Source organism: Chionomys nivalis, chromosome 1, assembly GCF_950005125.1.
Source record: "Chionomys nivalis chromosome 1, mChiNiv1.1, whole genome shotgun sequence".
NCBI lineage: Eukaryota > Metazoa > Chordata > Mammalia > Rodentia > Cricetidae > Chionomys > Chionomys nivalis.
This window is the reverse complement of record NC_080086.1, coordinates 162,170,866-162,185,402: the sequence shown is the minus strand read 5'-3', so window position 1 is coordinate 162,185,402 and position 14,537 is coordinate 162,170,866. Positions and strand designations below refer to the sequence as shown.

Here is a 14,537-nt window from a genome sequence, read left to right as displayed (position 1 = left end):
GTATCTATATCTTCCCTTCTTTGGAAGATAAAGGTTTCTGTTTGCCCCTTTGACCTGAAGTTTAATTTTATGTGGCCACTATTTGCAAATGTACAGAACCGTCTCTGAAAACCCTTTCTCCTCTACATGATAGGATTCACAGCCCAGTTGAAAAACTTGCCTTCTCCATCGCTATTTGGAAACAACATCGAAAACATCCTGCTCACAGCGGAGTACCAGACACCGAACCGCTTCCACTTTAAGGTTGTAGTTTGTTTTGTAAAAATCCTTCAAAGGGACTCTTATACCTCACAACTGCAGTTCCTGCAACGAAGAACATTTTGCTAAAGGAAGTGTCACTCCCTGGTGTAGTCATGTGGCCTTTGTTTGTCAAGGCCTTTGACAGCCTTCTTGCCATTGGTGACTTCCTCAATACACGTAGAGTTTGCCAATGAATTTCCAGTTTCCACTCATTTGTTTTAGAAACTGTGAGAATTGTAAAAGGGATCAAAACGTTACCACGGCTTTGCATTTTCTAGAGATAGTCTTCAGAATCACAGTGTATCTCTACTTAAAGACTAACATACGCCCAACAAACATACATATAAAGCTGGCAATATAACATGCACATTCCTTTAGACGTGATGCCAGATTGATCAGTGTCTAATTTCCAGGACCATCTACATAGGAAGCACTGGTTTTGAAAAGGCCGCTGACAGTTTTGAAAGATAGGTAAGTTCTCATTTGGAGTTTGTTTCTATTCGTCTCTCTGCGCAGCTGACTGACCCAACCAAGGGCAGGTATGAGGTGCCCCACGAGCACGTGCGGTCCTTCACCGGAACTGCTGCTTCTCCCTTGAACTACCAAGTGGAGGTCTCGAAACAGCCATTTAGCATCAAAATCACCAGGAAAAGCAACAACCGCGTGCTGTGAGTTTTGGAAAACTATCCTGCGGGTGGGAGTAGGTCGGTAATGATAAGGGGAAGCGTGTAAGCTGCTGATCTTACTGGGATCCAAGCGTGTGTGTGAGAGTGTTGTGAAGTCTTCCTCCTCTTTACTCCCTTCTGTCTGAACACTATTCTTTCCCCTTTCTCCCATCTGTCTAATCACATGAGCACCACTCAAGACTTATTAAATGTCTATAACAGATTTAAGTTCAGTGCTTTGATCTTGTGGTAAGGTGTGTAAGGAATAGACGTAAGGTATGTACCACAATGCTACCTGGCCTAGTGATGTTTTGCCTCTTGGTGCCTATGGGAAAATGTCAGAGGAAGATGTGCAAAGGGACTATGGAGTTAGTGAGCTGGGAAGAGCCCTTGTCTAAGCCTTGTGTCCTTCTCTCCTTCTCATTCATTTCTGTGCTTTCCTGTGTCTAGGTTTGACTCAAGTATTGGGCCCCTCGTATTTTCTGACCAGTTCCTTCAGTTCTCCGCCCGCCTGCCAAGCGCTAATGTATATGGTCTGGGTGAACAAGTACACCAGCAGTACCAGCATGACATGAATTGGAAGACCTGGGCCTTGTTTGCCAGGGACACATTCCCCAACGCGGTAAGCTTTCTGGTCCCTTTCCTCTTAATATCACAACCTTCATCTTGAGGTTCACATGATGTTGCAGTTTAGAGTGAGAAGCCGAAGTGACACTGCTTGGTTTGGTTTTTCAGATCTTCTGCTTACCAGCTATACGATTCTGGCTAAGTTTTTACCCCCCGGGTCTTGGTTTCTCACCTACAAAATGAGGCCAAGGTCAGGTTAGTTCAGTTAGTTAATGTCAGTGCGGTCAGTGAAGCGTGAAACATAAAGCAGAGTTCATACACTCACAGGTGGTAGTGAGGATTAAATGGCCAACGCATGTAAAGTATCTAGAAAAACAAATGGAACATAGGAAATGCTCAATAAATTTCCCACTGAAATCAAGAGCCTGTGGTAAGCGGTTTTTCAGGCAGCAGAGGCAGCATCTTATCCCTACTCCGTCTCATTTAAAAACACGCTACCCAAATACCCATCAGATAGATGGAAAATGTTTTGAGAGAGCAGCTTATGGGAAGCAACTGGTGATCATGACCCACTCTGGAGCTTCAACCATGGGGTGGTGTGGACTTTCAACCCCTTAGACATCTGTATTGATGCTGATTTATATCAAACTCGATAGAGCACTTGTGTTTGCAGATGAGATTAAGTTAGTGCAAGACAGGCCTCTTCGAGAAGAGAGATTTTATGAACAATAGTTTCAGCATTCATATCTTTCCAGATTTTAACAAAAGTCAAGATCTCCATATACATAGATGAATGGTCAGAGTTGGTGCATTGTTTGAGAAAGCACAAACTCACTTGTTATTGTCTTCTAAATAGAGAGTTGAACTCATAAAAAATTCATTGACATCTTCATTGGCCATGATGTTTAGATTAATTGTTTAATTGTAAATGTTTGTTCTTTAATTGTTTTCCTATAGAATGGACATAACTTGTATGGTGTGCAGACATTCTTCCTGTGCCTTGAAGACAATAGTGGATTTTCCTTTGGGGTGTTTCTGATGAACAGCAATGCCATGGGTAAAGGACCAAGGACGATTCTTAAACAAACAAGCACAGAATGTATCAGAGTCCCTTTACAGCACTATGGTTAAAGGAATGAATCCTTTCACAATGTTTAAAGCGTGGCTGGCTCTGTTCTCTTGCTGTGACATCCCTATCTGGCTACCCATGGGATCTGTATGCAAAGGATTCTCCCCTGACTTCTCAACTCTTGAACCTGGTGACCTCCTTTGTATTATTTGTTATTACAGAGTTAGAATAACTCTTCCTGTAGTCTAGTGTGAGACCGGTTCTACCCACAGAGTATAACTGCTCTTAGTTTTACATTAAGGGATCTCAACCGGCAGTTCCAGTATAGTCAGCACAGGGGAAGAAGAGATGGATCAAAATCCAGGGTTGCTGGTGGGATTAGGATATTGAGACTTACATTCCTAACTGATTATCATTTAGAGATGGGCTCCACACAGTCTTTTATGTTCATACAAGATGAGTATAGATATTGAGACTAAGCATTAATTCAACATCCAAAGATCTTCACAAGTCTTCTTCTCATAATTAGTGTCATGTTCATTTATAGACATTATCAGTTTGCAATAATTTAAAGAGTAAGTAAGAAAGAAAGATCTAACCCCTCATCACAATTTTCATTTTGATTTGAGAAGCAATCTAGGTGATCCAAGATCATTCTAGAACACAAACAGCCCAAGAACAGACAAAAAGAACACACTGTCCAGTTTCAGGTGGTTTTAAAAGAAATCACAAGCCTTAGTCGGGAAAGCTACAAGGTCCTAGGTTCTCTGTGTGATTTAGTCCTATGTGACCTGAGCGCATCAGAAGACTGAGACCCTCTGTCCCTAGACACAGAACAAGCCTAGGAGGCAACTGCTGAGGAGGGTGATGGGAGCTTAGTGGGACTTGACACTTACAATATAGTCTCTGACCTGCTTTACCACGACTTTTCTTCACTGAGGCCAGTACTTCAGACTGTCTAGCTGGGCTCTGTATTTACAGTAACAATGAGGTATAGAATAAGAACAACGGGTTCGGAGGGATTTTTTTCTCCTGCCCTCTTAGATATAATTCTGTGGGCCTGCAAACCAAACTGCCAGAAAGATACCAGCAAGCAAAAGACAGTTTATTTGCATATGCAAAGAATATACAAGCAGATGTCCTCAGGGTTGAGTACCTAAAAGGCTGCGACTTGAAGCTTCTATACCATCTTATCAGGGGTAGGCAGAGTGAAATGGACATGCGCAGAATCTCACCAATGGCAGGCAAGGTGAAACGGGCATGCACAGAATCTCACCAGTGGCAGGCAAGGTGAAATGGGCATGTGCAGAATCTCACCAGTGGCTGGCAAAGTGAAATGGACATGTGCAGAATTAAGTATCAGGAAAGATACATGGGACCTGAGAACAGATGGGGGTATGTGACATTCTTGTGACAGTATCTACTGATGTTCATTGTTGCTTCCATGGAACAGATATGTGACAGCTGAGTTATTTTGAGGGGCTCTGATCTTGAATAACTAGGGGTTTCAGTAACAAGGCCATTGGCCTCAAGTAAGCTTTGTGCTGCATTAACTAATTCTGGATTCATTTGTGAGCCTGGTTATTCTTTGGACAGAGCCTGGGTTATGGCACAAGAGTCAGGATATTCTAGTTTCCTGCTATTGAAGGTTATTGCAGAATACATATTTTGGTGCTCATGTATGTCAGAATTTGTTTACAACATGTGGGACATTAAAAATCACTTTACTGAAGTTCAGGTAGTTAGTGTCTATGACTATAAACTTGAAGTTGTTTCAATAGAACAAATCTTAATTTTTGTTTTTGTTTATTTTAATCTTTTAAGACATTACCCTTCAGCCTACTCCAGCAATCACATACCGCACCATTGGGGGAATTCTGGACTTCTATGTGTTTTTGGGGGACACACCTGAGCAAGTTGTCCAAGAGTATATAGAGGTAAATATGAAATCATGGCTTTGACTGAGAGAATCCTACACACCAAACATTTAGGAGATGTAAATTTAACACACACGTGTGAGCTAGACACACCTGAGATGACACATTTAAGATATAGGACAGACCTCATATATACAAGGGAAATTTCTTCATGAAATCTTTTATTCTAAAAATGTAAGAAGATACAAAGATGCTGAAGTGTGCCGTTACTCCTAAAAGGGAGATATAAAAGTTAACTAACATTATAATGTTAATGAATTAATACACCGAAAAATTGAATCTATTTTAGATCCCTAACCAATGCATAAAAAGGCTTTATTTTAAAAAGTTCTGTGCTGTGAGATGGACTAATTGGTAAAAGATGGTTTGCGGCATGAGTATGAGCACCTGCATTCAGAAGCTCAGCAGTTCTGTAAAAGGCTGGATGCCATGTGCATATCTGTAATCTCCCAATGGGGAGACGGAGACAGGAGAATCCTTGGAGGATGCTTCTCGGTCACTTATACAGTCACTAATTCATGAACTCCAAGTTCATGTGAGACATTGCCTTAAAACTAAGGTAGAGAACAATTCAGAAAGATACCCTGTATAAGCCATGTGTACACACACAACCTTACTGACTTTCATTTCACGTGTTTCTTCCAGCTCATCGGGCGGCCAGCTCTGCCTCCATACTGGGCACTTGGGTTTCACCTCAGCCGATATGATTATGAATCCCTAGAAAAGATGAAAACAGTTGTGGATCGAAACCGTGCAGCAGAGCTCCCTTTTGTAAGTAAGGTTGGATACAGTTCTCCAAAAAGAAATCCACGGAGGAACAGGAACAGCCTCTGCCTTCCCCATACTTTTCCTTTTTGCGTTCGTTCCCTTTTTGGTAATAGAATGACTGTTATGCACTTAGAACACTAGAGAGTTTTTCAGATGCATCCCTTGTCTTCCAAGAACTGTAGCTTTCACTAGGAAGCAGTCCTTGCAGACTGGCAGTACAGATGAGGCAGCAACCTGGTTTCTGACTGTGTATCATTCTACTGTTTCTATTTTCTTAGGCTTGTCTTGTCTGCATTTTTACAGAATTTAATTTTGAGTTAAGTTAGTTCTCTCTTTAGCTCAGATTTTAGCTAATGCTTCTCCATGTAGATTTATTACCTTATATTTAGTCTTGGTTAGATTGTTTGGATTTAGAAACATCATGGCAGAGATTGACTATAACACTACTATAAGAGTTCTTCTCCAAGGTCTTGGTAAAAACTTGATTCTCGGATTTTGTGTCAGGTAACACATAATGCAGGCCTTCCAGCTCCCAACCCCTAGATCCCGAAGAGTTAGGGCAACACACACACACACACAAATACACACACACACACACAGAGAGAGAGAGAGAGAGAGAGAGAGAGAGAGAGAGAGAGAGATGCATGCAGGTACACATACACACACTGAACAAAACTGGTTCAGGCTCAAGTAATCTAAACTGGCTCAGACAGGTAAGAAACTAGCTAAAGTAGGGAAGTAGTTTCATCATAACCATTTAGCTTCTTGGTGACAGAATTCACAGGTAAGTAGATTTACAAAATCAGATGTCAAGGTTGAAGTGCATTTGCTCTCATTCACTAGTTGCTGTTCACTAGTCAGTGAGCAGGATTTGTCGTCTGGCACACTCTGATCATTTTGTATTTAAAATAGAACTGAAATAGATTGTGGGATTGGGGAAGAAAATGAAAACCCATAACGTGAAAGGGTTGAGATTTAAAAAGCACAGGAAGACTAGGGGAAGGCAGTAAACAAGAGTCACGCGAGACATTTGGGTTGGTGACCCTGTCAAAGACCTTGCTGGACTCTCTTGTCTTCCAGCCCTCAGGGAATTTGGCTCTTGGGGTGAAAAGGAATAACAAACAGAAATAGCAGAGGCAGAACTGAGGTGAAGAAAAATAAGATAGCCTTTGGGACAATGAGAATGCCCATGTTGACTGGTTAGGTGTCTTTTTACTTACCAGAGAATCTTATTTTTAACCCTAGTTAAGATACAAACTACATTTCTTAGTAGATAACCCAAGGAACTGGGTCATCTGTTCAGATCACTAGCACTGCTCTGGCTTTCTGCTCTGTATGATTCTTCTTACATACATGAGAACATTTCCTTCCTGATTAATCTGGGCAATGGAGGAATAGGGTTTATTGGTGCACCATGGAATAAGATGTGAAAGGAAATACTGAGAAATGGAACTGAAAATAATTCAGAGTTGCATATGGGCATCCAGCCCTTCAAGCTCAAGAAGGAAGCATAATGTCATGTTGTACTCAAATGTTTCTGTGTTGAGTACCTAATTTTGATTGTTTCTATTGTATTGGAGGCTGTAATGAGAAATGAGGTGTCAAGAAGGCATAGAAAGGGAAATTTTAAAAAGCCTCTAGAATAATCCTGTTCTCTCCTCATCATCATTTCCGGGGTACAGGCACAGTATAAACTTTGTTCCAGTGCCTCATTTTCATATTTTCATAAACTAGGAAAGAATAAGCATGGATAAATTCTGGAAGAGGCAACAAAAACAGTGCTTAGAATAGTGAAATAGGAAGAAGGGAGAAGAAATAGCCCCTTCTTCCCTTTGTCTTGGGCATAGGGTGAGTTGTACTTTGACAGCCCCAGTGATTTGTCGTAAATTGTACAGTTAATCTGATTGCAGGGGCAGGGTTGAGCCTTAGGGAGATAAGGAGGACATTTGTTCTCTAAATAGCTCTGGGAGAAGATGTATTTGGTAACAGATAGCACCGCATTTAGATTCCAATACAGGAGTTGGTTTTCCTCTTGAAGACTAAAGGTGATAATTGGTGATTCCCTTTAGCAGGAAAATTCACAGGTACTGAACTGTGTTGTGGATGCTGCTATTCTTTCAGGATGTGCAACATGCCGATATTGATTACATGGACCAGAGGAAAGACTTCACTTATGACCCAGTGAATTATAAAGGCTTCCCGGAGTTTGCTAACGAGTTACACAATAATGGGCAGAAACTTATTATCATTTTGGTATGTGCTTCCTTTTTTAATTCCAAAATCAGGTGGTTGCTCATCCTTTTTATTATGTTCCCTTCTCCCTACTTGGCCTCCAATGAGATGAAGATGTTTTAATGCCTTCAGTAGTTACATTTGAATGTACATATTTTATTGGAGACTTGATTGAAGTTCAGTCTTTAGCGTCAAGTAACTGTTTTCATTGTATTTTCTATTTTCTTAGGATCCAGCAATTTCCAATAACTCCCTCCCAAGTAATCCCTATGGCCCGTATGACAGGGGTTCTGCAATGAAAATCTGGGTGAATAGCTCTGACGGTGTAAACCCAATCATTGGACAGGTAATTTAATGGAGAAGCTGTGGCTCTGGCTTTGGTTGGGTGGTGAGTGTGTGTAGATAAACATGTGGTTGTCTGGTACCTCTTCAAAGGACTTGAACAAGCTGAGGATAAACTTTTCTTTGTCTTTTCATACCCAAATGCCTACCATCTACCATCTACCCCAGATCTTGCTTGCTTTTCCCAGCCACATCCCATTAAATGGCAGCTCACTCTCTAAGCGCCCACTTCCTTACTCTGTTCCCTCATGACACTCCAAGCCTATGTCTCACGTTGCTGCACTGGCACTGCTTGGAAAGTGGCACTAGTTATTGCCTACTAGGGAAACACAATTGAAATGGGCCATGGCACTCTTGACTTAGTTTCTTGTCAATGAATAATGTACTTACCACTTTTCCCCCTAAAATCATTCATTGTCTTGTCTTGCTTTTCATGAAGGTATTATCTTCTGTTTAACTTTGAATATCCTCTGTAACCCTTCAGTACATAGTATCTGAGGGAATGGGACAGATAAAGAATAGAGAAAATCTTAGAAATGTATGTTAATGTTAGAATCTACAGATTGTAATGGATCAGTTTAAATTTGTACAAAATGTATCTCCATTTTCAGATTTTAGTAGAAGAAGCAACATGGAAATGTGAACCAGAATTGAAGATTGTAAATTCTTTTAAATAGTCAATCAACATTTTTAAGATTAATTTTCTCAGGTGGCTTTTCATTTCCATTGAGAGTAATTGAGTCTCCATATTCCGAGTGATTTATTCTCCACTGAGAAGACTTGTGCCTTCTTCCTCTGTCTCAACGATCATATTTGAATTTCTACGTAAAGTTCTTTGTTTATTCTACATTCCCTTCCTTTTTGTCCCCCCACAGGTCTGGCCTGGAACAACTGTGTTTCCTGATTACACCAATCCCAACTGTGGTGTGTGGTGGGCAAATGAAATTGAACTTTTCCACAGTGAAGTGAAGTTTGATGGAATTTGGATTGTGAGTGGTAACACTTTTACTTGTACAAACATTCACAGTGTGTATCTCTGACTATGTCTTTGAATCATAGAGTAGAGAAAGGAAATAAAAACAAGTGTCACATATTTCTTATTTGTTGTAAAGTACACAGATTGTTCAATTTTCAGTTTGAGGCTCTTTGATTTAGACATGATGACAGATTCATCAGAACCAAAATGCCCAGGTATAAAATTCCTTCTGGCTGTATTAAGGAGCAATGTCTCATAAAACATCAAATGAATATGAATGTAACTCAGCTGCTGTTAAATAAAATTTAGACTTACAGTAGAAAATCTTCTATTTATAAAAGAACTGTAGAAAATTCAAATAATACAATCAGCTAAAAGAATGACAGCAAAATTTCTGTAAAATGATAGCAATGAAGATGTCTACAATTACTGTTTTGCTATTTCCCCTTATAGACCTTCGACTTTACAGCTCTGGCACATGGATACATAGTCTCCCTTCACTATCTATTCATGTATATTTTTATAGGTACCTATATGTAGATAATATTTAGGCACATAAAATTATAAGTTAAAATATGACAGCAATAAAACAGAACATTTTGGATAATGTATTTGGGAATTGTTTACTTTAGTGGTTATAGACACACATCATTTTGAAGCAATTCTAAGAACTTACTCTGTGAAATTTTTAGTGAGTAGAGAAGACAGGAACATCTATTTCTACAATATCCATGGGACATTCTTTAAAAGAAGTATATAGAGAAATTTATCTGATTCTAAGAAACAAAAAATATCACCATTATGAAAACATGGCATGCTACTCTGCCTAATAGATTTTTGCTCTCTGTCTGGCAGGATATGAATGAGGTCGCCAACTTTGTTAATGGTTCCTTGTCAGGTTGTGCCATAAACAACCTCAATTATCCCCCATTCACACCAAGTAAGTCATTATGGTCAGCCTGATTGATGTGACAAGGTGTATGTGATATTTTAAATTTACAAGGATATTTCTGAACCATTGGACAAGGGAGTCTGCGCATAATGTTCACAGGGAAAGGAATGTGGACATTACAAAAAGAAAACTAGGAAAGAAACTCAATACATTGTTCACGGTTCTCTGAAGAGTCATAAATTCTCAATGGGTAATCTAGTTCTTCTATGCCTAGTCAATGCTCTTGTGGGGGAAATTCCAAAACATATATGATGTGGAGAATCTTGAGGTTAGTGATTAGCAAGTGTCACTTTCTAGGTGAAGCTCATAGGCTAGAGCTTACAAGAGAGACCAGATGGATGGTTTTGGCCTTCAAGTGAGGCATAAATCTGGTAATGACCACAGCTTGAAGGAAGGGCATATGCCACATAGTCAAATGAACCTCAAGCTCTGAGGATATGGTTATGGAACCACAGTATTAATTGTTGCTTGAGTGTTTGCTTTGGCAGCACATATACTAAAATTGGAACTCTACAGAGAAGATTAGCACGGCCCCTGCGCAGGGATGACATGCAAATTTGTGAAGCGTTCCATATTTTTAAAACTAAAATAACAGGAACTAGCACCCATGAATATCCCTTAGTATAAATGAACTCAACTCACCTGTAAAAAGACACAGGCTAACAGATGGGATATGAAAACAGAATCTATCCTTCTGCTGCATATGGGAAAAACACCTCGACCTCAAAGACAGACATCACCTCAGAGTAAAGGGTTGGGAAAAAAATTTACAATTAATGGACCTAAGAAACAAGCTGCTGTAGCTATCCTAATATCTAACAAAATAGACTTCAAACAAAATCAATCAAGAAAGACAAAGAAGGACTTTTCATATTAGTCACAGGAAAAATCCATCAATAGGAAATCTTAATATGGAACATCTATGACCCAAATACAAGGGCACCATCATATGTAAAAGAAAGACTACTAAAGCTTAAATCATACATTAAACCCCATACACTAATAGTGGGAGACTTCAACATCCCACTCTCACCACTGAACAGGTCTGTCAGACAGAAACTTAACAGAGAAATGAGGGTATAACATGTTATGACTCCAATGGACTTAATAGACATCTATAGAACATTCCGTCCAAACATAAAAGAATAAACTTTCTTCTCAGCGCCTCATGGGACTTTCTCAAAAATTGACTGCATACTAGGTAACAAAGCAAATCTCAACAGATACAAAAAAAATTGGAATAACTCTGTTGTAATAGGCCACTTGTTTGTTTCCTGGCTGTCTGGCAGCTCAGACCTGAAATAATCACACAGAAACCATGTTATTTAAATTACTGCTTGGCCTATTAGCTTTATCTTCTTATTAGCTATCTCTTACATATTAATTTAACCTATATCCATTAATCTGTGTATCACCATGAGGTTGTGGCCTACCAGCAAAGTTTCAGCATGTCTGTCTCTGGTGGCTCCATGGTTTCTCCCTGACTCCACATTCATTCTCCCAATAAACTCCCAGTGAGTTTACTTTTCCTCACCTAGCTAAGTATTGCCCTGCTATAGCTCCAAAGCAGTTTCTTTATTCATTAACTGTAATCACAACATACAGAGGGGAATACCATATCACCTCTCCTTTTCTGTTTAAATAAAAAGGAAGGTTTTAACTTTAAAATAGGAAAATTATATATAGCAAAACAGTTATCAAGCAATAGTTACAGTTACTATATATATATAATATACTTTATCTTTTATCATAACTAAGGAAAACTATAACTATAAATTCTTCAACTCTATCAAAGACTCCAGAAGGATATAATGTTACCTAAGTAAACAGGAAGTGCATCGTAAGCAACTTCTAAAACTCTAGAATTGACAGAGACATCTCACTGCGCAGACAGTCCCCCAAGGTTCTTCTGTACTGTCGGGGCATCCATCTTCAGCCTACAGGCCCAAAGTATCTGGCAGACTTTTCCATGAAGCAGAAAATTTCAGAGAGTTCCAAACCTTTATTGGCAGTTTACCAGTCACTTTTTTCTATGTCCTTCAGAATGTCTGGCAGACTCTTTCATGAATCATGAACCCGGAAGGACTGTGTTATCTTCCTTAGGCAACCTCAGCAGTCATTTTTCTGTGGGTCCTTCATATCAAGTTCACACAGCATATCATAAAGCAGTCCATGCAAGAGCAGTTTCTTGCCCAAATGGCTAGCAAACTCCATAGGGAGTCTCTTTGATAACCATCTTCCTCTTAAAATAAATGGTGCTGCCAGGAGCAAATGTGTCTCATTGTCACAAAAAGTCCTAAATTCTTAGAACATTTAAATACAATATTCTGTAGGTCTTTGAAAGGTTTGAAGAATGCCTATCTAATTGAAATCTCTCTATATATATCTAGAAAACCTAACTAACATGAATAGAAGCTTGACTATTAGAGATGATTATCTATTAACCTGTATTTTGTAATTATATATTACATTTTAAAATGAGTTACACAAATCTTAATCAAGAGCAGAAATATACACATAACAAAATTGACCTTAAATTTGTATCAATAGACCAAGATCCATACCAATGCAAATCTCTATAACATATCCCCCTTTAAATGTAAACAAACATTCATAAACAATCATTTAGGGATATGGGTATAGTTCTCTCCATTCTGCTTCTTACTGTTTATTGGGCAAAGTAATTTTTTGAGGGGTGTTCAAGATGTCTTGGTCCATCAAACCACATTAGTCTGGAAGTGTTCCACAGGTTCTCATCCTCTGTGGAAACAAAAGAACCTCTTTTCTAAAGTAATATATCCTTAGACTCAAATTCTGAAGTCAAGATATCTTTAAAGTATATATGTTGGTTACTTAGATCCTTCACAGTCAAAAAATTCAAAGAAAACACAATAATATTCATAATCCAGACTCTGTGAATTTTGCATCTTTACGTGACTTATTTTTCTTTACTCCTTTTAATCTATGGTTGTCTGTTCTCTGTCTCTTTAAAGACTTTGCTTTATTTTTTTACAAACCATTTACTTCTTTTTATAACTCTCTATACTCTGTTTCTTCTCTCTCTCCGAAGCCCACATACATTTTTTTTTTTAAAAAAACACACTGTGTCTCATTTACAGGTCTTTCATCTGTATTTGTCTTTATTGTATATTTGTAATTATTTTCTTACCAGAAGTATGTCTTAACAATCTAAGCTGCAGAAATTGCTAGGGGATCTATGGCACTGTCTGCTTGCTCTGCCAAGTCCAACATGGTGAAGGAGGTCTGTTCACTGCCTCTGAGTCATGCTCACCACCCCAGTTACAAGTATGCAGTGGGTCTATATCGAGCCATTAAGTAGTTTGTAACACACTGCTTACAAACCCCATTTAAATACTTGGTCTCCTGAAAGAGCCAGAGTTCATGCTGGCAGCATGGCCCAGGAAGCTGCTGTTTTTGAAAATGTGACTTTTTTTCCTGCTGTTGCTGAAGCAGGAAAACCTCTCTTAAAGGAACTGTGGTATGCTGCCAACAGACAGCAAGAAGCTATGTTAAACTGTGTATTTTTGTGTTTAGAATTCCTTTTCAGGCTCTCTCAGGTTTTTAAGTGGATTTTAGTTGGCCATGTGGGTGCCAATTTGTTGTAATAGACTGCTTGTTTGTTTCCTGGTTGCCTGGCAGCTCAGTCCTGAAATAATCACACAGAAACATATTATTTAAATCACTGTTTTTGGCCCATTAGCTCTAGCTTTTTATTGGTTAACTCTCTCTTTTTTTAAAAAAGATTTATTTATTTATAATGTACACAGCGTTCTGTCTGGATGTTTGCTTGCAGGCCAGAAGAGGGTACCAGATCTCATTATGGATGGTGGTGAGCCACCATGTGGTTGCTGGAAATTGAACTCAGGACCTCTGGTAGAGCAACCAGTGTTCTTACATTCGTTAACTCTTACATCTTAATTTAACCTATATCCATTAATCTGTGCATCACCATGAGGTTGTGTCTGTCTCTGGTGGCTCCATGGCTTCTTCCTGATTCCGCCTTCTTCCTCCCAGTATTCAGTTTAATTTTCCTCACATAGCTCATTCTGCCCTTCTATAGGTACAAAATAGTTTCTTTATTCATTAATGGTAACCACAGCATACAGAGGCAAATCCTACATCATAACCCCATGTATCTTATCAGATCACCATGGATTAAAGTTAGAATTCAAGAGCAACACTAATTTCAGAAAGCCCATAAACACATGGAAATTAAACAATTCTCACCTGAATAATCAATGGGTCAAAGAAGAAATAAAGGAAGAAATTAAAGACTTACTAAAATTCAATATAAAACATACCCAATATTATGGGACATAATGAAAGTAGTGTTAAGAGAAAGTTCATAGCACTAAATGCCTAAATAAAAAGCTAAAAAAATTCCACACTAGTGAGTTAACAGAACAACTGAAAACTCTAGAACAAAAAGAAGCAAACTCATCCAGAAGGACTAGATAGCAGAAAATAATTAAATTGAGAGCTGAAATCAACAAAATAGAAACAAAGAAAACAATACAAAGAATCAATGAGACAAAGAGTTGTTTTTTTTCTCGAGAAAATCAATAAAATAGACAAACTTTTACCCAGACTAACAAAAAGACAAAGAGAGAATATCCAAATTAACAAAATCAGAAATAAAAAGGGGGACATAACAACAGACACAGAGGAAATCCAGAGAATTGTTAGGTCATGTTTTGAAAGCCTGTACTCCACAAATTGGAAAATTTAAAGGAAATGGCCAATTTTCTGGATAAATATCACTTACTGA

General features: G+C 38.7%; 1 protein-coding gene and 1 non-coding gene across 2 annotated transcripts in view; both read left to right on the top strand.

Annotated features, from left to right (window-relative positions):
* Mgam (maltase-glucoamylase) overlaps window positions 1-14,537 on the top strand; it is a 142,216-nt gene that overhangs the window by 14,750 nt on the left and 112,929 nt on the right. Inside the window, exons 4-13 of the mRNA XM_057761536.1 lie at window positions 134-243; window positions 757-908; window positions 1,356-1,527; window positions 2,430-2,529; window positions 4,366-4,478; window positions 5,124-5,249; window positions 7,368-7,499; window positions 7,708-7,824; window positions 8,696-8,809; window positions 9,652-9,736. Coding sequence (XP_057617519.1) covers window positions 134-243; window positions 757-908; window positions 1,356-1,527; window positions 2,430-2,529; window positions 4,366-4,478; window positions 5,124-5,249; window positions 7,368-7,499; window positions 7,708-7,824; window positions 8,696-8,809; window positions 9,652-9,736 — 1,221 coding nt within the window. The remainder of the gene's footprint in view (window positions 1-133; window positions 244-756; window positions 909-1,355; window positions 1,528-2,429; window positions 2,530-4,365; window positions 4,479-5,123; window positions 5,250-7,367; window positions 7,500-7,707; window positions 7,825-8,695; window positions 8,810-9,651; window positions 9,737-14,537) is intronic.
* LOC130890023 (U6 spliceosomal RNA) lies at window positions 10,221-10,327 on the top strand. Its single transcript, XR_009058675.1, has one exon. It is a non-coding gene; the product is annotated as a U6 spliceosomal RNA (small nuclear RNA).